Raw genomic sequence first — 19,664 nt, 5'->3', positions numbered from 1 at the left:
CGCAGTAAATGGCAACAAATGCTAACCACGCAATAATGAATATTTAGTAAATGGAAATATTTATATTCAATGAAAAGCATTTTTATTGGTTTAAAAAATTTTGCATAGGGCACAAATAATCCCTATGCCTCTGCATGGGTATGGCATCACTGTTAGGCATCAAGAATAAGATGAAGCAAACAGAGCACAAAACATTCTGTCAAAGTTGTTGCTGTTTTCAACTTTTGTACATAGGAAAAATTTTCCGCTTCTTGTAATAAAAGAATACTACACAAAAAACAAAGAAAATGTTGAAAACTTAAAACAGGTAAGAAACAACTAAATTTTCATCGGCCGTGGCTGAGTAGTAATGCAGAAGTTCGAAAACGTTAAATACGCATAGACAGCCACAAAGTAAACACGTCGTGGACCCCGCAGACTTGAAGTCGAAGAAAAAAGTTGAAATTTGCAAACACCTAGATTTTGAAGAAATAAGTTGGTCAGTGAAAAGTGTTGTGAAGGACAAGTTTCATTTGAATTTTCAACGCAACGCCAACGCCTTAACGAAAGTGAGCAGCCGTGGCGATGGAAAATTTGCAAGGGCGCAGCGGTAGTAGTGGTACTTTTTTCAAAAAGAATTCAGATGCGGAAAAATTAGCTGCTGGGCGTTGTGGCACCTCGGCACATGTAGGCGCAGGCATTGGAGCAGCAAACAATTTCGCAGCAGTGCAGGATGACTGCAATTGCATTGGAAATGGCAGTGGCAGCGGTAGCTGGCTAACTTGTGGCCAACAACACATACAAAATAACAATAATAATAACTCAACAGAATCAAATGTTCAGGCCAAGTACAATGTTGGCATAACAACAACAGGGGTGGCAGCGGCTGCTAGCATTGCGACCGTTGCGTTGGCAATTTCGACAACAGATGCGTCATGTACCGGCATTGGAATTAAAAGTGAAGGTGGTGGTGGAATCGAAGATGACAGTACTGAAAGAAAACCAGCTGGCGTACGCGCAGGCTTTGCCACGGCAGATAGCACTTGCAATGCAATGGCGGGTGCAACAGCCAAGAGCATTGGCGATCTAAAGGTTTGAAACTCTTTGCTTATATTTTTGAAACATATGTTGCCAAATTCAAAAGCTCACATGTAATTATATATACCTTTTTTTGTAGCAAAATTGCGCCTCCTGCATTGCCCTTACTACGCCTATCCCGTCACAGGATGTAATGGCAGCGGCGGCTGTTGATGTAATAACGCCCAGTGATTTCAATGCGTGCGCATTTGATGTTTTTTCAGCAGCAGCCGCCGCTGCGGCCACAGGAGTGGTATCCCGCAGTGCCTCACTCAACAACTCCACCGAGAATCTCAGCTACACCAGTGATAACTACTATGCGGATGACTTATTGCTGTTGGAAGGCGACGATGACATTGACGATGTAGATGTCGATGCGGAGGAGATTTCGCTCAACTCAGATGATTGTGTTTATGCATATCGTGGTGACGGTGCGGATTTTGATCTCGCTTTAGATGCCATTGCCGGACGCGGTCATGGCACTAGCAATACCTGTATGGCCGATGATGAAACAGACTTCCTTGAAATGGATTTCGAGCCAGATCCGTTGTCAGAGGTGGAGTACGGTTCGGTGGAAACGGCGCCTGGTCACGCAGACGCCTTCCTAATGCAACGCGATGCTTGCCACTTGAGTGGTCGTCATTCAGCGACACTGAGTCACTATACCAACGCTACAACTGGGGCGCAGCGCTTGCTTTTCAGTTCGCCAATCGATGACAGCTTGCCACCGCCACCAACCAAGACACTTCAGTCGCAACTACTTTTGAGCAAGAACTACGCACGCATCACCATGCATTTGGATCAAATTAAGGGAGAGAATGGCGACTGCAATGCTTACGAGCGCACACACAGTGACCGCACCTCAGCGCTGGGAATGGTCGATGACACAGTCGATGCGGTGCCCAAAACTGGTGTGATCAATGCGGCTCATTCGCTGCCCAATGCGTTGCTCTCGAATTTCGGGCGTAATGTACTACACACAAAGGAGGAGAGCAAAGCCAACCCCTCGAAAGTAACAGGTCCGTGACTAATGTTTTCTTACTTCACAAAGTGTTTATATTTTTCAATGTTAATTTTAACAGGCGCCAAACCAAAACGCTATTCAACATTCTCTACATCCTCATCTACATCTTCCAAGAACTCTTCGAAATCTCGCAATTCGCTGCGCTCGACATATGCACCGACAACGCTCTCCAATAGCGCAAGCTTTGATGAGCGCAGTGCCAGCTGTACTGAATTTCGGTGCGCAGCGCCCAAGATGGGCGCTAGCACAGAAGATTGCATGCATGCTGAAACCGGCCTAGTCACCAACACAGCCACAACAACTAACGACTGCGACGATTCGAGTGCGAATGATGACACTTGCCTGGATTGCTTAGAGAAAGAATTTTTGGCCAATACCATTGGTAAGGCCGTGGATTTGAATGAGTGTCCCAGTTGCCGCAAACGCAGTAGCAGCAACATAGCGCTCTTCAAACGTGCCGCACAAACATCGACTGGCGCTACGCGTTGTCGTAGTGGTTCTCCATTGATCTTCAGAGATACCCGTGATGATTGCATTTTCGAAACCATAGGCGGTGATAACTTGCAGCCAAGAAATGTGGACTGGGCGACTTCGGCTTTCAGAGATATACGCATGCTGAAGGACGATAGATGGCTGGGCGATAGTGTTAGCTGTGATGATAGTGGACCGTGTGCCGGCAATAATAAACTCAAGCCGCGCGTACGTACGCGTGTGCGTGCACGCACTTGTGACGCTGAGGAGTTGCAGCACTTGAAGAGCGAAGAAGAGGGGATAAACCAAAGACGGGCAACGACTGACATCAACAACGAGCATGTAAATATTTGCAAAACTGGGGGCGCTTGTTTAACTGTTAATAAACTTTTGTTAACTTGCTTGCAGCTGCTGAAGAACTTAGTACTGACTGAAAAGGAATTTGTCACAGTTGCCACTTTAAACTTAAGCGAGGAGTTGCTAGTGCAGGCACTGGTAAGAATAACCGAAAAACGGCGCTGAGTATTTGCGTGCCTTACGCATTTCTTCACTTCACTTTCAGGACAAACTTCATGTATCATACAATTTGGAGCTCATTAAATCCTACTTTTATTATGCCTCGAATGCTGCCAATACAACAGCAACAACGACAATGCCTTTAAAGTTGAAGATGCATAAAAACGTTAAAGAACTTAAAGATTTGAAACATTTACTAATGCATGAATCGAAGAAACATTGCAACCATCATAAGCTGAAATGTTTGATTGAATTTGCCACACGGCAGCAGGTGGACGTGCAATTTGAGCAGGTAAATATTTTGCGAATTTAGCCACAAATGCGTTTTATATACCGCAGGCAGGCAATGGCAAACCTCCGAGTGTATTACTGCCATGAAAAAGCGCCTCATAAAAACCATTTGGCATTCGGAGTCGGCTTACAACTGTAGGCCTCTCTGTTTGTGGAACAACGTCAAGACGTACACCACAGCTAGGAGATGGAGCTCTGCCAAACGCCTAACTAAGGTGTAGGCGCCAATTACTTACTTTATTTTTATACCTGCATTTACTTTTTCAAGGTTTCCGAGGAGACTTCAACAATACTGGTGCCCATCAGAGTCACCGACATACTGCAACATTGGGTGCGAACGAAAAATCTCGAGGTACTCAAGCATTTAGATAAGCGCTTTGCAGAGACAAACGTTTTGGGTAAGTTGTTAACGACTTAAAAGTCACAAATTATTTGAAAATAAATAAATAAAGGTAAAATTGCCATATTTACTGATAGCTTTTCGGTAATACAAGGGCTATCCAACATTTACGGTAGTAGTCAAATTCTCTCCCAAATACGGGATTACTTAATAAAAAATGGAGACAAAATACGTATCGTCTGGATGCCAAGTCACAAAGGCATTCTGGGAAATGAATCTGCAGATCTAGCGGCCAAATACATGTACCGATCCCCAGTCTTTCTATTTACTCCACTTGTCTCTAAAGACCTTCAAGCCTACATAAACAGCTATCGCCTTCGACAAAAATATGCAGCCACCCAGCCACCAGGGGGGGTCTCACTGGTCTCATACGCCGACGACTTGATGGCCTATGCACCAAAGTAAACGACTACCTTGCCCGCCTTTCTCGCTTCTTCACTGCGAGAAACCTAAAACTTTCTCCCACTAAATCCACGGCGACCCTTTTTACCACTTGGACAAAGGAATATTGGCAGTCACCTTTGACAGCTTGCTCTCCTTCTCCGCGCACACAACCGCTATTGCAACGAGAGTACAGAATCGCAACAAAGTCCTCAAGTCGCTCGCCGGCAGCACTTGGGGCAAAGACAAAGAAATGTTGCTGTCGCCTTTCAAAGCAATAGGCCGACCGGTTCTTAACTATGCTGCGCCTGTCTGGTCGCCCGGAACCAGTGATACGCAGTGGACGAAGCTCCAGACCTGCCAAAATACTGCTATTAGGACAGCGCCAGGATGTCTCCTGATGTCCCCAATTCAACACCTGCATGACGAGGCTCACATGCTTCCTGCTCGGCAAGCAGTTTCTGCTAGGGTGTCACCGTAGGCCTCACCCATGCAGACACCTGCTTGAGCCTGAGCCACCTCCCAGGCACATCAGGAGATACTTCCGCAACTACGTGAACGAGATCCAGGACAAAACAGACAGACCACTCCAGGATCAGACAGTGCACAGACAGGCCATAAACGACATTCATCGGGAGGCCCTTACCACCTTCTTAAGCTCCCGACCCCCGAATGCCGTTATCGGAGTCCAATCACCACCTATTGCAGACGAAGAGCTCCAGCTTCTCCGAGAGTCCCGCGTAACCTTGGCACAATTACGTTCTGGATACTGTAGCAGGTTAAACTCCTACTGATCCAGAATCGACCCCGACATACTAAACATATGTCCGGCATGTGAAGGCACCCCGCACGACCCTAACCACCTTTTCACATGCCCCATCAAACCCACTCATCTAACACCCCTCTCCCTCTGGACCCAACCCGTCGAAACAGCTAGTTTCCTGGGTCTACCGTTAGATGAGCTAGACGAAGACGACCGGTGATTACACTACACTGACAGGGTGAAGATACTGCTACAACAACAAAAATATGCATCGTGGGCGCAATTCAGGGACCCGTATATAGCTTTTAACCCAGAGTGTGAAAAAGCAATATATGCATCCACATTATCAAGGAATCAAATTTCTGTATTCGTACGTTTAAGGATCGGTCACTCTAAGCTAGCCCATGAACACCTTCTTCTATCCACGTCTCCTCCCACATGTCCTCTCTGTAACGATCAACTTAACCTTATACACATAATAGACATCTGTGCAAATTTAAATACTAAACGTGTACCTATCTTTGGTTCCAAAAACCCCTCTGAACTTTTGAAAAATACCACAACAGAGAATGTCATTAAAATATGTAACTTTATTAAGGGGTTACTTGGGTTTCGTCGGGTAAAAAAAAAGCCTACTTTCAATATTTTTTTTTCTATATAAAACATTATTTATTTAATTCAAACTTTTTTCTATCTTATAGATACATATTTAAAGAATAATTTCTGAAATTTTCAAAAAAATTTATAACTCCTCCATTGTGACGTCATTACCGGTGACCCCTCGAGCAAAAGGTGCGTCCGCGTTGTCAGCATAACTCCTGGCAGGCTCATCAAATATGAAAAAACAAAAATAAGTGCTTTAGTTAAGACCATAAACTCGTGCTTGAACGAAGGAAAGAAAAAAAAAGTAAAAATTGGAATTTTGGCAGACATTTTTGCAAAAAAATGAAACTTTCTGTCAAATTTGCTTGACATGTTTTTTTTTAGTAGTTGTAATTGAAAAAAAAACAAAATCCTTCGTTCAAGCACGAGTGAATTGTATCTTGAACACCTATGTTAAATTTCATCAGGATCGGTTGAGTAGTTTTCGAGAAAATTTGACAACCGACTTTGAAAACACGGTTTCGAGAAAAACGCGTTTAAAGTTTTGAGTAACAATAAAAGTGGCTTGGAGCGCACACATTCCGAAGGCTGTATCTCCGAAACTATTATTGGGATCGACTTAAAAATTTAGGATAATATTCCTGAGATGTTGTAGAAATTAATAAGCCAAAAAAAATATCGATTTTTCGAAGCCACGAAACCCATGTAACCTCTTGGCCTAATTGAAAGCTTGTAAAATTGTCATTTATCCTACACCTTATAACTTAAACATAACCTTATAATTACCAAGCACCGAAGTCCCAAGCAGCTAATCTGCGCTTTTTTTTGTTTTTAAGTTAGTGTAATATTTTATATTATTCTAATAAATAATAATAATAATAATTTTTCTTTTTTGTACAGGCAAAATTGCCAATATCATACGGCAGGCGCAGCAACGTTGCTCACAACGACGGGCACTGCCTGAATATATAATGATACCACAGTACTATCCTGCTGGAGTTTTAAGGCTTACAAGAAAATCTTAAATTTGCTACACTTAAAAACTGCGATTTGCATGGCTGTTTTATACATTACGTTCAAGCATAAAAACAAAAAACAAAAAAAAAAAAAACAAAAAAAATTATACTATGAGTTATTTCATGCGCAAACGAAGGCAACAATAATCACACATAATCATACGCATATACAAATTGATGTTGTTATGCATAAACGAATGCAATATTAAAACTCAAACACAGAACTACGAGTATATAGAATTATTAATATCAAAATGAAGTAACAAAAACAAACGGAAGTAAACTTAATTATGTATTACTTACTAGTAATTATTAAACATATGACATATAAACGTCAAGTAATCTACCAACATAACGCAACTTACACAGATTAACTGATATGTTTGTATGTAGGCATAGCAAATATGGCAACTCGATTGTTTAGCGTTTGTTCTGTTGAGGCAGCGTTTGCTCAAGCGCACTGCAAAACGTTGCATGTAAAATTAATTTATTCCTTTATCTATATATTATATATATTTACATATATATTATACACCATTATATTTATATACTCAAACTTTATATGTTGAAGCAAACAACAAAATATGATATAAATATATAATACAAATTAGTCGATAGCATTTAGGATGTTGTAATTTTGCACTCATTCACCTGCATCAAGCGAATATTAAATAGTTCACATTCATGCAGCTAAAGCATATACATGGATGTATGTACCGTAAATTTATTGTAGTATGTGCGTAGCAGTGCATGCGCGCCCCTATATGGAAAGCAAGGAGCTCTGTCCACAACCAAAATCTCTGCAGCACACAATTCGGCATTGCATAGTTCACTTAGATGTATGTATGTATGTATTTAGAGAGATGCAGTGTAGAAAATATGAATACCTAATACGTATGTACGATGGATAGCGTTAATTAGTGCGTTTAATGTTAAAGACCAACATTTTTGAAAATCACTGAATTTAATTTCTTTTTTATGTTTCTTGTTTTTTTTTTTTAATTTTTTTTAAGTATTCTAATGCGTTTGATATTTACGCGTTGGCGCTAAGGCATGACAACTTATAATAAAAATAAAAATGCATAGTTAAAAATATATACTTAAAAAGGCATAGCAAAGCAAGGCAAATAAATTACTATATACACAATCACATACATTCCTTCTAAAGTTTTTAATAAATTCACGCTTTAATCAAATCGTAGTTGGGAAAGTTCATTGTTTGCTATAGATGAGTGAGAATCTTTGCCATTGAAAGGCCATGCAAGCGTTGACTGTGGTGTGGTGCGATGTTTTGTATTTCTCTATGTAATTCCCCCAGGGTTCCCTCCTTTCATAAATATAATGATTTTATACCGTTGAAAAAATTTTCTTGGATGGTTGGTTGGTTGAAGTGGTGATTCACCAATAATCCAATTAGCGCCTCCGCGCCCTTTTCTTGCCATACAGAGTTTGATAGAAAAGTAATGAGCCTTCCCGCGCGGAGCGTCTGCCAAGCGATCAACCGAATCGGCTGGTAGGGGAAAATGATCGTCGGGCCTTCCCCTTCCACTAGAAACCGGTCCCAGTTCGCTGGCAACAGCGGCGCATTCAGCAGCGCTCCGCGCGTGAAAGCTGTTTTAAAAGTGTGTTAGGATTTAGCAGTGGAGAAAATGCAGTGATCGTTGGAGCAGCGTTACTCGATCGAATACAGGAACTTGTACCTCCAGGAAGCACTGTAAACGCGGCATTTTACAAAGAAGTGCTCCTTCGTCTGAAAAACCGCGTCGTCCGGGTTCGGCCCGACCTCGTCAACAATTGGACCCTTCATCACGACAATGCGCCGGCCAAGTTGGGGGTTCCGGTGCTTCCCCACCCTCCCTACAGCCCAGACCTGTCCCCTCCGGACTTCTTCTTGCTCCCGCGCTTGAAAAGAAAACTGAAGGGGAGGCGTTTCGACTCCATCGAGGCGATTCAAAAAACTGTGACTGCCGAATTGAACGCGATTCCGGCGGTTGAGTTTAAAAAATGTTTCCTGCAGTGGAAGGACCGCTACCAGCGGTGTATTGACGCTCAAGGGTCCTATTTTGAAGAATATTAGTTGTATAAGCCAAAAGGTTTAATAAAACTGCTTAAAAAAAATAAGACTCATTACTTTTCAATCAAACCCTGTATATTCTATTTGTCTCAAGAACGTATACTATTTTTGAACTATTACGTTTCGAAGCTTTGTGAAACCGAAATATTCAATATTTATTCATCCGAGATCGAGTTTTCTGCTAGAAATTTATCGATTTTGTTATTAAAAACTATATAATATTTTAAACCCGATTGCAAACTTTCACACCCATCGCATTTTGAATTCTACCAGTAGGTCTCCATTGTGAATGCCTCCTTTTTTACGCTACCCAAACAAATACACAAAACAATCAAATTTTACCCTTCAAATTTTTTTAAAATTTGACTATCGCCAAAGAAATAATGTAAACTTCAAAAACACACATTTTGTTGTTTTCTACTGCGAATACACAGGCGATGGAACCGAGTCGCACACGAGTTTGCATTTGCTATTTGATATCGACATTACTAATTACCTTCTTCATCTACATACTAGTTTCGAGCAATTTGGAAAACAATCGGAAACTCAGCCGACTGCGCGAGGATGTGGATGAGATTGCGGTGAGTGTGTAATTGTGAGAACCACTGTAAAAATAATGACCTCCCTACCGCTTCTTCCTCTCTACCTCCTGCCCCTTAGCATGTTGTGCTGCATACCGTGCCAGGACAGGGTGACACAAAGCATTTAAATGAAATCGTTGATGGCATTTTGAAGAAACGCCTTGCCGGTATCTGGGATGATTTGTATGCGATGAAAAAACAATTACGACTCAGCGAGTGTATGGGACGTTCAACGGGGTCTGCACAGAGCACGGCCGAGGGTGGTGAGGGTGCGCTAATGGAACGTTCAATGCCAGCACGTGTCAACTATGCGGCGGAGGAGTTGGGCGCAAAGGTGCTAGATGTGAAAGCGGAGCCGATTGATGGTGGAAATGTGGTGAGAACGGCGCTGGGGTTAAAATACAGCGCGAATCCGCCCATAAATATGTTAAAGCCAGGCATGGAGCCGGGTAATTGCTTCGCTTTCAAGCGAGTCAATGCGGTAGTCACCATTAAATTGGCGCAGGCGGTATGCAATACGAGTTCCGTGTGTTTGTGTAACTAATGGTGATTAAAATATTTTTAATTCACACGCAGATATACGTGGAGAGTTTTGAGTTGGAGCACCTTTGCAAAGGGAATGCGCCCAACAATGACACAACGAGTGCGCCGAAGGACTTTGAAGTTTATGTGAGTTTTGTTTTTGTAAAGATAAGTAATTTTGAAGAATATCTGCTACGAAAAATATTGCGTGTTCTACAAAGAAAGGTGAATTTTTAAAGTTAGTCAGATCGATGTATTTTGTGGTTGTGGCCTAAAAGTATGCAGCGAGATTTAGAAAATAACGCATTTCGCTAGAATTACTCGCAAAAATAGTTTTGCCGAAATAATTTCATATCAAATTTTTAATGCTATTACATTTTTACAGGGCATCATGGCCACTTCCTGGAAGGAATTCAAAATGGGAGAATATACTTATACAAATCAACAACCACTTACGCAAAATTTCGCAGTGAAGTGTGAGAATAAATATCTTTACATGCGTTTCAAGTTCAAGTCGAATCATGGACATCTGGAATACACCTGCGTTTATCGGTTAGCGATTTATATGGGCAAATGAAAGAGAAAATATTTCACTAATTACACTCACTGCGCTTTTCTCCTTGCAGCGTGGCAGTCTATGGTCGTAGTCAGAAGTAAAGAGGGCGCTTTGGGTCTCCTATTTCGTGCGTATTTGTTCGAGGACGTTGCTGAGTAGGCATTTTATTGTGTATATCGTGCATTTTGTACATAACGGTGTATTTATTAAATGGATTTTTTTATAACTGAGGTATTGTATTTGTTATAAAAAATTTACACCGCTTCAGCTTTCATTTATGTTTTATGTTATTATTTTTATATAATTGCAGAAAAACTTTACTCAAAAATTGTTTACATAAGTGCCATGTGAATTGTATTTGTAATAGTTTTTTTAATTTATTCTGTTAAAATATATTAAATGATGATTTTAATTTAATAATGATTTATCGCGGCATGGCATGAAATAAAAGTGCTTTATGTTTACCCAAGTTAACTTACCAGAAATTTCGAGAGGGGCTCTTTCCAAAATTAGCGATCTAAAACAAAGCCACACTAATCTAACTTTGGGTTTTTAGAAAGTTTCGGTGAATTTTCGCATATAAAAAATAATATAAGAATTTTGCAAAATCTTACTGTATTATTTTCTGAGGCTTGAAGTGTACTTCCTTTGTTATTATGACTCTGATCATATTTTCTGGACTCAAGTATTTTGCTTCTGACTCGTTGAAATGGAAAGGATGTATTCGATCTTGCTCGGAATTGCAAAAATCAACACGATTAACTTTTCAATTGGATTCGGAATGCAGAACAGGCCTGAGTGTTACTTTTGGAAAAGCGTTGGTTAGCTGAATGGTTTAACAATTGTGTAGCATCGAGGTTAAACTATGACAAAGGGTGATCAGATTGGAGGTACTTTATTCAATAAGGGTTTTTGATAGATGTTGTTGTAGCAGCAAAAACATTCTCCATACTTACATACGGGGAATGCTGCTGAAGTGTCCTTGGCCTGATATAAATCCGGGTCGTTTCGGTAACGTAGAACCGACTGTCGTGGAAACGGGTTTTTAATAGATCACGCGTGATTACTGTCAAACTGCAGTAAATGTATAATTTTTTGAGTATTCATTAACATTTCGTCATGGAAAGGCTTACACCTCAACAACGTTTACTGATCATACAAAATCGACGCTCTGTGCGAAGTATTCATCGCGTGCTCAGGCCGACTTATGATGTTCAGCGATGAGGCCCATTTTTGGCATAATGACTACGTCAATAAGCACAATTGCCATATTTTGGGCTGAGGAGCAACCCGAAAGCATTCAAGAACAGCCATTACATCCATTGAAAACAACCGTTTGGTGGGTTAGGGGAATCATCGGACCATATTTCTTCAAAGACGTGGCTGGCGCGAATGTAACAGTGAATGGCGAATGCTATCGCACCATAATACACGACTTTTTGATGTCGGAAAACGAAGAACGTGATCTGTAGTCCTACCTGCCATACAACCTGTGAAACAATGGATTTACTGCGTCGATGTTTCGGTGAGCCATTTATTTCTCGTCTCGGACCAGTGGATTGGCCACCAAGATCGTGTGATATCACATTTTTGGACTTTTATTTGTGAGGGGAAGTAAAGTCTAAGTGCTTTTTGGGTATAAGAGCTTGGCATGAGCCATTGGAAGCCCACATTATTAAAGTTATTCACAAGATACCGACTGAAGTCCCCCAGCGAGTCATTCAAAATTGGTGTTTCCGAATGGCCGAATTACGGCGCCAACATTTGAAAGGGATTATCTTAAAAAAAATTGTTCTACACAAAAATAATAAAGTTTACCCAATCAATTTGAATTTTCGTTGTTTTATTTCAATTTAAAATACGATACCTCTAAATTGATCACCCTTTACAATAAAACAGTTTACCTTTGCTCAACTTGTCGGAACAGCTTTAGTGCTCCGAAGTCAATCGGTTGCAGAGCTTCATAATCAGTTCATTGGGGTTCCCAATTCTGCCATTATTTTTTTCTCTTTCGGAATAACTTGACTTATCAATATACAAAAAGCTATGCTTAAGACTTGAACGCCAAAGAAGTCTAAAAGTCGGCAAATAATCTCGTCTCAAGTTGAATAGTCAGTCTTATATTTAAGCAATTTTCCAACACTTGAATTATACATAAAATAGTGGGAAGTGTTTCAGTGGAAGCAAATATGCAAGGCGTACCCTGCAGGAAATCCACTAATACCGAATTGATTTACTTATAGGGATTTACATTCCCTTGGTAGCCTGTCCTACGTTACCGGAATGACTCGGGGTTTTCCCAACCAAGTGCTGCCGCCCAGTAAACTAGCCCTGTCTAGTGTACCATATCCCACAACAACAACAACAACTTATATGGAAATTGTATTCATGAGTAATTCGTGTTTCTTCTCTGTTCATTTTTGAAGTTGATGTATTTTGCATGGGAAAAATTTAGGAAAAATCAATTCTCTAGTCGATCGCTTTTTCGATAGCACCGAGTTCGTTTACTCAATTCGGCAGATTAGATCTTAAACATTTTGATTAAGTTCTTTCGTTAAGTTCTTCGAATAATATAAGTGAAAAAGAAAAATGTGTTCTAATATAGCTCACAGTGTTCCACTGTTCGGATAGCTGATAGGGTGTAGCATCCGTCAATATGCGCCAGGTTTAGTTCTTCGTAGAGGCGAAAAAGCTTTAATATTTTTAAAATCTTATTTACATTTTTTTGTACCTAAAGTGGTTTAATTTAGGTTAGGTTAGCCTGGTTGGCAATAAGCCGCGCATAGACCTTTTGGTCCCTAGCGATACCAGATGGAGACCGACCTCTATGAATACCTGAAGTAGACATCATGTAGGATGTCAGCGCTTTTAGCGAATCTAAGTAGGGCTGGGAGCTCCGCTTTAGAGATGTCTTCCAGACCCTCAAACAGTGGGGCTCCCAGGCATTTTAGTCGCGTTTTTAGTAATGCCGGACAAGCGCACAGAAGGTGTTCTAAAGTCTCCTCAACATCCTCTCTGCATTTCCTGCATTTGTCCGTGTTAGCAATCCCTATCTTGTACGCATATGCAGCCAGTAGATTGTGGCCTGTTAGCATACCTACGATAGTTCTGCATTCCTTTCGCGAGAGCGTAAGTACGAATGGAGTCAGTTTTTTGTCGTTAGTTCTACACATGACTTTTGCTGTTTTGCATGTGGTCAAGTTAGTCCACCTAGCTTCCACTTGCCTTTTCATGTGGTCGTCCATTTCGTTGTATATTGTGTTTAGCGGTTTTGGTATGTCGTTCTCTTGATCAAATGGTAGCCTCACAGCACTTTTTGCTATCTCATCTATTATTTCGACCTAAAGTGGTTTGATATAATAACTTTTAATATTTAAAATTTGTGATTTAAATTTTTTTAAATGCAAACTTGTGTCAGTAATTTACTTTTATTAAATTTCAGAACACCATATATGGTAATTTTTCAGCATGAGACGAATCAGGAACAAGATAGAAATCCTGTTACGGCGCTAAGTTCACTGTCTCATTGATGCCACTACTCACAATGCAATATTAAAGTGGTTCTCCCTTCTGAACCAGGAAATTTTTTTCACTACTTTACATATTCCCTGCAGGGACTTATCTACATATGTATATGTGTATAAAAGTGGTGGTAGTAGCAGCTGTTCGCTCTGAAAAACCGCTATTCCAAACAAATGATAGGTGTACTATTATTGGTATGTGGGTGCGTAGATATGTATATATTACAAGAATAATCAATTGTTTATATCGCATATGTATATGTGTGCATAAGCACAAGTATTTTGGTGAGAAGCAGACAATAGAAAGTGGGCAACGTCGAAAGTGATGAGTGCGAATGCTGAGTGTATTTATATTATTTAAAGTAGAGAAGAGAGAATTTACAATAAATACATACCTACATATGTATTTTTGTTTTTAGAGGCGTATAAAGTTATAAGCGGATAACAGGAATTTTAGAGTTTAAATAATTTGATTATTTTTTAAAAGTATGTACATATCTACGAGTATATTTAAATCCCTTTTGATGCTCTGTGAGAATTTGAACAACGACGAGAGTGAGAGAGCAAATAATAAAAACTGGCGCTCAAAATGTGCATAAAAGTGGTAACAGTTTGATGCTTTTCAATGCAGATACACAGCCAAACATAAGCACTTATGTGTGTGTATATATACACATCCCAATGAAAAATATTTATGTATGAGATGCATGTACATATATATGGGAGAGGCGTCAAAAATGTAGGGGTTTCAATCAATGAAGACCCACTTGAGCAGCTTATTTGCTCACGGTTTGTGACATTTGCTTTCTATTAGGAGAACAACACGGACGCACAAAATTATAGAACGAAAACAGCACAATTTTGTAGCTACTTTGAAGCACTCTTCACAAGTAGAATGCAGAATTGAAGAATTTTTTTATGATTTTTCCGGAAACGTTCACTAGTGGTAAAACAGAAAATATACAAAATTACAAGTACAAAGTGGCCGTGGCAAAGTGTTTTGTATTTCGCGTTTGAAAGCGAAAGAGGCAGATACATAAAAATAAAAAATAAAATCAGAAAAGCGTTAAAAGTAAATGCACACGCACACACATAAGTACATAAGTTAATAGTCAAAGAACACCTTGGTTTATTGTGTAATGTCTGCGAACTCCAACAAAACTGGTTGAGAAAACTACCAAGTTGAAGGGTTAGCCTAATTTTCCAGCAGCATTAAAAAAAACAAACAAAGTAAATACAAAATACCAAATAAAATAAACAACGACGTCTGAACTAGACCAACCAGCAAATAAACACCAATTAGCGGAAATCGATTCTGCCTTTGTGAATTTGTAGAGATTTCTTAGCCAGTTGGTCTAACTGTCGGTCGTTCGCCTTGTGTGGCATTCGCTCCGCTACATAAGCAGCAGATAGTCAGTTGGTCGCTCGCTGGGTCGGTCGTTGGCGTGTGGAGGCTCGAAACCAGCCACTAATTTTTCTTTTGTTCATTTTCATTTCCCTATCAATTTTTACTTATGAAAAACTCGCTCACCGCAGAAAATTACCTACACTTCTCTTTGTAATCAGTAATTGGTGACAAAATAAACTGTGTCGACGAAAAGTGGAAAAGCTGAAAGCACAACAAATTCTACAAAAAAAAGTGACGCCAGTCAAAGAAGCTAAGAAAATACAATAAAAGTGAATATAAGACTACTTATACACATTAAAAGACAACAGCAGTAAAAAACCCAAACAACGAAGCAAATACTGGTGGCATAAAAGTATAAAAGAAGAAGCAGCAGAAGCTAGGCGCATTTCTTGCTCACGAGTTTTCTTGTAACAACAGTGGAGAAGAGCATTTAACAATGGTGCAGAAATTCCAGTCGCCCGTTAGGGTCTACAAACACCCATTCGAGTTGGTAATGAAGGTGAGTACAGCAAATAAGGTGGTGCCATTAGTTTTAAGGTAGTCTGACGTTATTGATGATGCTCATGTAATAATAATTGTTTACTTTACACAATTTCTACTTTGGAGAACAGTAAAGTGCTGTTTCATGCCCAACACCCAACAAATAAATCACATTGAGATAGAAATGGGCACATACGAGTGCAATTATGCGAATAAAATAGGTTTTGCAATATTAAAATATTTTTGTTGCGTAAGGGTAAAGTAACTTTAGTCTAATAAATTGCGTAAATATTTTCGTTAGAGACTTTATCGCTTTGGGAGATTATAATATACTCTTTCAAGTACCTCCTATGCGAATTTCGTATGTGAAAAAATGAAATAAAATTACTTTAAATTTTATTGAAAACAACAATAAAGTAATAAAATAAAGCAAATGCTTAAAACTTTGTAAAATATAAACAATTATCCATGACCGATTCTTATTATTTCTGAATTGAATCAACTATGTTTTGATATATAAAAGTTGTGTATGAAAATATCACTGTTCTTATCGATGCTTGGACTTAAAAAAAAATCTTTTTATTAGTATCACTAAATCGTTTATCTGAAGAACGCTGTTACCCTTGTTATTTTGCACATTCAATGTTGATAATTTTATTAGCAACAAATATGACATTATAACAACAACAAGAACACAATAAACATGATATTATAACAACACAAAACCAAAAAAATAAAAATAAAAATAAAAAAAATTATGAAGCAAAATTAGTAATGCAGTCATTAAGTAGATTAATTTCAATTCCGCTTTGTTTTTTTTTTATTTTTTTTTACGGTTTTAACTCAGAATTTCGATAGTCGAGGAATGACCCAGATTTATATCCGGCCAAGGATTGTCACTCCAGCAGTATTCCGCAAACATTTAGGAGGAATGTTAATGTTTTACAATAACAACATTTACAAATACAGAAAGCATATATTAGGAAAAAACCAACAAAAATTGCCAAGCAAAATTTGTATTCTCTTTATTTTTTATTTTTGTTTTGCAGCCAGGCAGTTTTAACTGAGCAAAACGAATAGCGAATGCCACTGAAATAGTTAGTTTAAATTTTTTACACAAAATAAAGTACATATTCTAATAAAAACTTTATATTTCGAATTAAAAAAAATTTTAAAACTTTACAAAAATCAGTACATTCCATTTCTATTACAATTTCAAAAACTGTAATCAGATTTTTTAAATCTTTTTCATATATAATATATAAAGCAAACTGTCGAAATTACAGAGGCATATCGCTACTGAACTCAGTGTACAAGGTCTTCGCAAATATACTATATGTGAGGCTGAGTGAATGTGCTGAAGATAACTGATGCTAGATGCTTAGACTGGCAGATGGCACTTATCGCATTAGGCACAATGCCGAACTGGAGGACATAGTTAAGAAAGAAACTATAATAAGATTTATTAAGTCTCAACGATTCAGATGGCTGGGACATGTGGCTAGAATGCCAAGGGTGCGATCAACGAGAAAGGCACTAGATCTTCGTCCAATTGAAGAAAGAAAAAGGGGACGCCCGAGGAAAAGGTGGATAGAAGATGTGGAAGCTGGTCGTAGGAAAATACACGTGCAATGTTGGAGGGAAGTGGCTGTAAATCGTCATAGATGGCAAGAAGCTGTGAAGGAAGCAATGGTTCACGAAGGACTGTCACGCTAAGAAGAAGAAGATTTTTTTTTGGTGGGTGAGGTAAGGTTCAAAATGCTTTCGCCCTTACAGCGAACGTCGTCTACTGCGTCGTGTGGTGTGGCCACTAAATCAGTCCCTCCTCCTCTCCTGGGGAGACTCCCCTCCCGGAACTGCTTTGTGCATTACTTCGGGAGGGCCCAGAACGGTGTCCATGAAAAGGACCAATTCTATTCACCCACGTCTGGGTCCACCATATTTGTAGCCAGCATTCATGCTATAGGCTCGTCTTCTTGTGTCTCTATCTGCGGGGCTTCATGTTGTCGGCTTATCTTCTAGTCAGGTATATTAGCATGTCGGTTAGGCATCTCTGTCCATGTCAAGTTTCTTGGCACGTAGGACCCGCTCTATATACGTGCGAATAATTTGCCAATTTTCTGCGCTTTCTATCATTTTATCAGTGATGTTGTCAGCTCTTAAGGGGCCTAGTCTGCCTTCGACAGCTTTGCGATCTAGTTTCCATCTCTCACATTTGAAGAAAGTGTGATCTGCGTCGTCAATAAGTGCATCTCCGTAGATGCATTTAGTGGTTTCTGACTTGCCTATTTTGTTAAGGTATTTGTAAAAGTATCCATGTCCAGATAGCATCTGTGTAGTATAATAGTTTACCTCGCCGAACTGTCTATTATACCATTTGTCTAGATTTGGTATAAGTCTCTTCGTCCATCGGCCTTTCGTCTCTGACTTCCATCGCTCTTACCATATATGCAGTGTATGTGCTCTAATTTACTGCTTTGCGCTCGTTTTGGTGCGGGCTAATAATGAGTACTGCTGCTTCTTATAAAGTGCGATAAGCTGAAGCAACACGGAGGGCGGCGGTTCTTTGGGCCTTGGCCAGGATCTTGCGACGACACTCAGTTTTAAGTGTGTCCGCCCATACTTCACATTCGTATAGTTAAATGGATACCGTCGTGTCCATGAGCAGCTTCCACCTGCTTGCGATGGGTCCTCCGATGTTAGCCATTAGTCTTGATAGCCTTGAGATTGTTTTGGTGGATTTTTCAGCAGCGTACTGGATTTGTGCCCAGTATGTCAGCTTGTTGTCGAGTTTGATGCCCAGATATTTCACCACTTTTGAGGTTGTTTTGTTCTCTGTGTAGACTGGCATTGTCACTTCTACAGGTATGCGCGCTCTCGTGAATAGTATCAGTTCTGTTTTTTCCGGAGCTAAGCTAAGATCTTGCGAATCGAGCCATGTCTTGATTCTTGTCATCGTTTGTGTAAGTTTCCACCTTGCTCCGTCTACATCTCGTGCGGTAATTACTGCTGCGACATCGTCAGCGTATCCTACTAGGTAGCAATCGTCGGGCATGTCGTTGGTGAGGATGCCGTCATAGTTAGTCTATATTTAATTTGCATATATGGAAAACTGCGATTAGTCAAAAATTAATTTGGTTTAAAAAATTATAGATATTTACAACTCAGTGAGTCGAGACTTAGTATGTGTAACTTAATTTAACTTAATGTAATATTTTTCCCAGGTATACAGGTATATGTAAAAGTGTGTTGGTGCTTAGATAAAGCTTTAGCGAAATTGAGCCTATAAATTCTCTGATACATTTCCGAACTAATTGTTATGGGAAATTTACCGAAATTACCTGTATGTGCCCACGAGAGTTGGTTCTAAGTTGTCAGAACGATCCGGACTTATATCCGGTTAAGGACTGCTATTCCAGCAGCATTCCCCGTATATGTATGGGGAATGTTTACGCGGCTATAACAACAACAATAAAGCTACTCAAGAATCAGAGTCATGTTTTATTTTAAGTATATGAATATACAGAAAATAGCAGGAAAAAAAGAGCAGCACTAGCTCAAGGCCATCAGCTGGTTTTACAATAAACTAGGATTAATTACAATATTTGCTAGTCTTATATTTAAAATAAGGAATACATATTATATATGCGTAATACAAGTAAATAAAATATATCTAAGTATAGGTATATTAAATTAAATGAGCTATGTTACAAAGTAAAAGAAAGTTAGATATAGTATTTATTTTTGATAATATTGTATTTACTAGAAGTTGTGATGGGAGAGCCAAAACTACTTCGCCTGGTATTGGTAAACTGGGTGCATTCATCTAGGATATGCTTTACTGATGTTCTAGATGACCCACAAAAACAGCAGAATGCATCTCCAGAGTTTAACAAGTAACTGTGAGTGATCTGCGTGTGACCTAAATGAAGTCGTGAGAACAACAAAATGTCTGCATGCTTAGATTCCGTTCGATAGGTAGGCTTTACTCTGGAGGGATT

At 39.5% G+C, this 19,664-nt stretch overlaps 3 protein-coding genes across 8 annotated transcripts in view; all 3 read left to right on the top strand.

Annotated features, from left to right (window-relative positions):
• The first annotated feature begins 209 nt into the window (after positions 1-209).
• LOC129247825 (uncharacterized) lies at positions 210-7,141 on the top strand. 2 transcript variants are annotated; one of them, XM_054887145.1, is made up of 8 exons: positions 210-307; positions 383-1,071; positions 1,157-2,075; positions 2,139-2,893; positions 2,960-3,046; positions 3,114-3,359; positions 3,627-3,756; positions 6,406-7,141. In XM_054887145.1, the coding sequence occupies exons 2-8, from the start codon at positions 565-567 to the stop codon at positions 6,528-6,530; spliced, it is 2,769 nt and encodes a 922-aa protein (XP_054743120.1). In that variant the 5' UTR covers positions 210-307; positions 383-564; the 3' UTR covers positions 6,531-7,141. The 2 variants fall into 2 exon arrangements, with proteins under 2 accessions (XP_054743120.1, XP_054743121.1); XM_054887146.1 differs by having other exon boundaries at positions 356-1,071.
• Positions 7,142-8,896: 1,755 nt separating this feature from the next.
• On the top strand, positions 8,897-10,647 carry LOC129248182 (SUN domain-containing protein 3). 2 transcript variants are annotated; one of them, XR_008582606.1, is made up of 6 exons: positions 8,897-9,176; positions 9,256-9,684; positions 9,753-9,845; positions 10,084-10,250; positions 10,325-10,485; positions 10,565-10,647. XR_008582606.1 is itself a non-coding variant. In XM_054887643.1 (5 exons), exons 1-5 carry the CDS (start codon positions 9,033-9,035, stop codon positions 10,353-10,355), a joined length of 864 nt encoding a protein of 287 aa, XP_054743618.1. In that variant the 5' UTR covers positions 8,897-9,032; the 3' UTR covers positions 10,356-10,518. The 2 variants fall into 2 exon arrangements, 1 of the variants encoding a protein (XP_054743618.1); XM_054887643.1 differs by lacking the exon at positions 10,565-10,647 and having other exon boundaries at positions 10,325-10,518.
• A 3,923-nt stretch (positions 10,648-14,570) lies between these two features.
• LOC129247810 (protein real-time) overlaps positions 14,571-19,664 on the top strand; it is a 59,290-nt gene continuing 54,196 nt past the window's right edge. Inside the window, exons 1-2 of one of the 4 annotated variants that reach the window (XM_054887125.1) lie at positions 14,571-14,721; positions 15,342-15,682. In XM_054887125.1, the coding sequence (XP_054743100.1) occupies positions 15,620-15,682 (63 nt within the window). In that variant the 5' untranslated portion in view covers positions 14,571-14,721; positions 15,342-15,619. Of the gene's footprint in view, positions 15,683-19,664 lie in introns of all 4 variants that reach the window. The other 3 variants (XM_054887124.1, XM_054887123.1, XM_054887122.1) reach the window with 3 other exon arrangements.

The sequence above is a fragment of the Anastrepha obliqua genome, chromosome 5 (genome assembly GCF_027943255.1).
Source record: "Anastrepha obliqua isolate idAnaObli1 chromosome 5, idAnaObli1_1.0, whole genome shotgun sequence".
Taxonomy (NCBI): domain Eukaryota; kingdom Metazoa; phylum Arthropoda; class Insecta; order Diptera; family Tephritidae; genus Anastrepha; species Anastrepha obliqua.
This window is presented reverse-complemented; position numbering and strand designations above follow the sequence as displayed.

Excerpts from the sequence above, each read along its gene's own strand:
- LOC129247825 (XM_054887145.1), top strand. The coding sequence starts at position 565 with ATGGAAAATTTGCAAGGGCGCAGCGGTAGTAGTGGTACTTTTTTCAAA. Across the intron at positions 2,894-2,959 it reads CTGACATCAACAACGAGCAT|CTGCTGAAGAACTTAGTACT; the intron begins GTAAATATTTGC and ends ACTTGCTTGCAG. Across the intron at positions 3,360-3,626 it reads TGGACGTGCAATTTGAGCAG|GTTTCCGAGGAGACTTCAAC; the intron begins GTAAATATTTTG and ends TACTTTTTCAAG.
- LOC129248182 (XM_054887643.1), top strand. The coding sequence starts at position 9,033 with ATGGAACCGAGTCGCACACGAGTTTGCATTTGCTATTTGATATCGACA. Across the intron at positions 9,177-9,255 it reads AGGATGTGGATGAGATTGCG|CATGTTGTGCTGCATACCGT; the intron begins GTGAGTGTGTAA and ends CCTGCCCCTTAG. Across the intron at positions 9,846-10,083 it reads CGAAGGACTTTGAAGTTTAT|GGCATCATGGCCACTTCCTG; the intron begins GTGAGTTTTGTT and ends ACATTTTTACAG.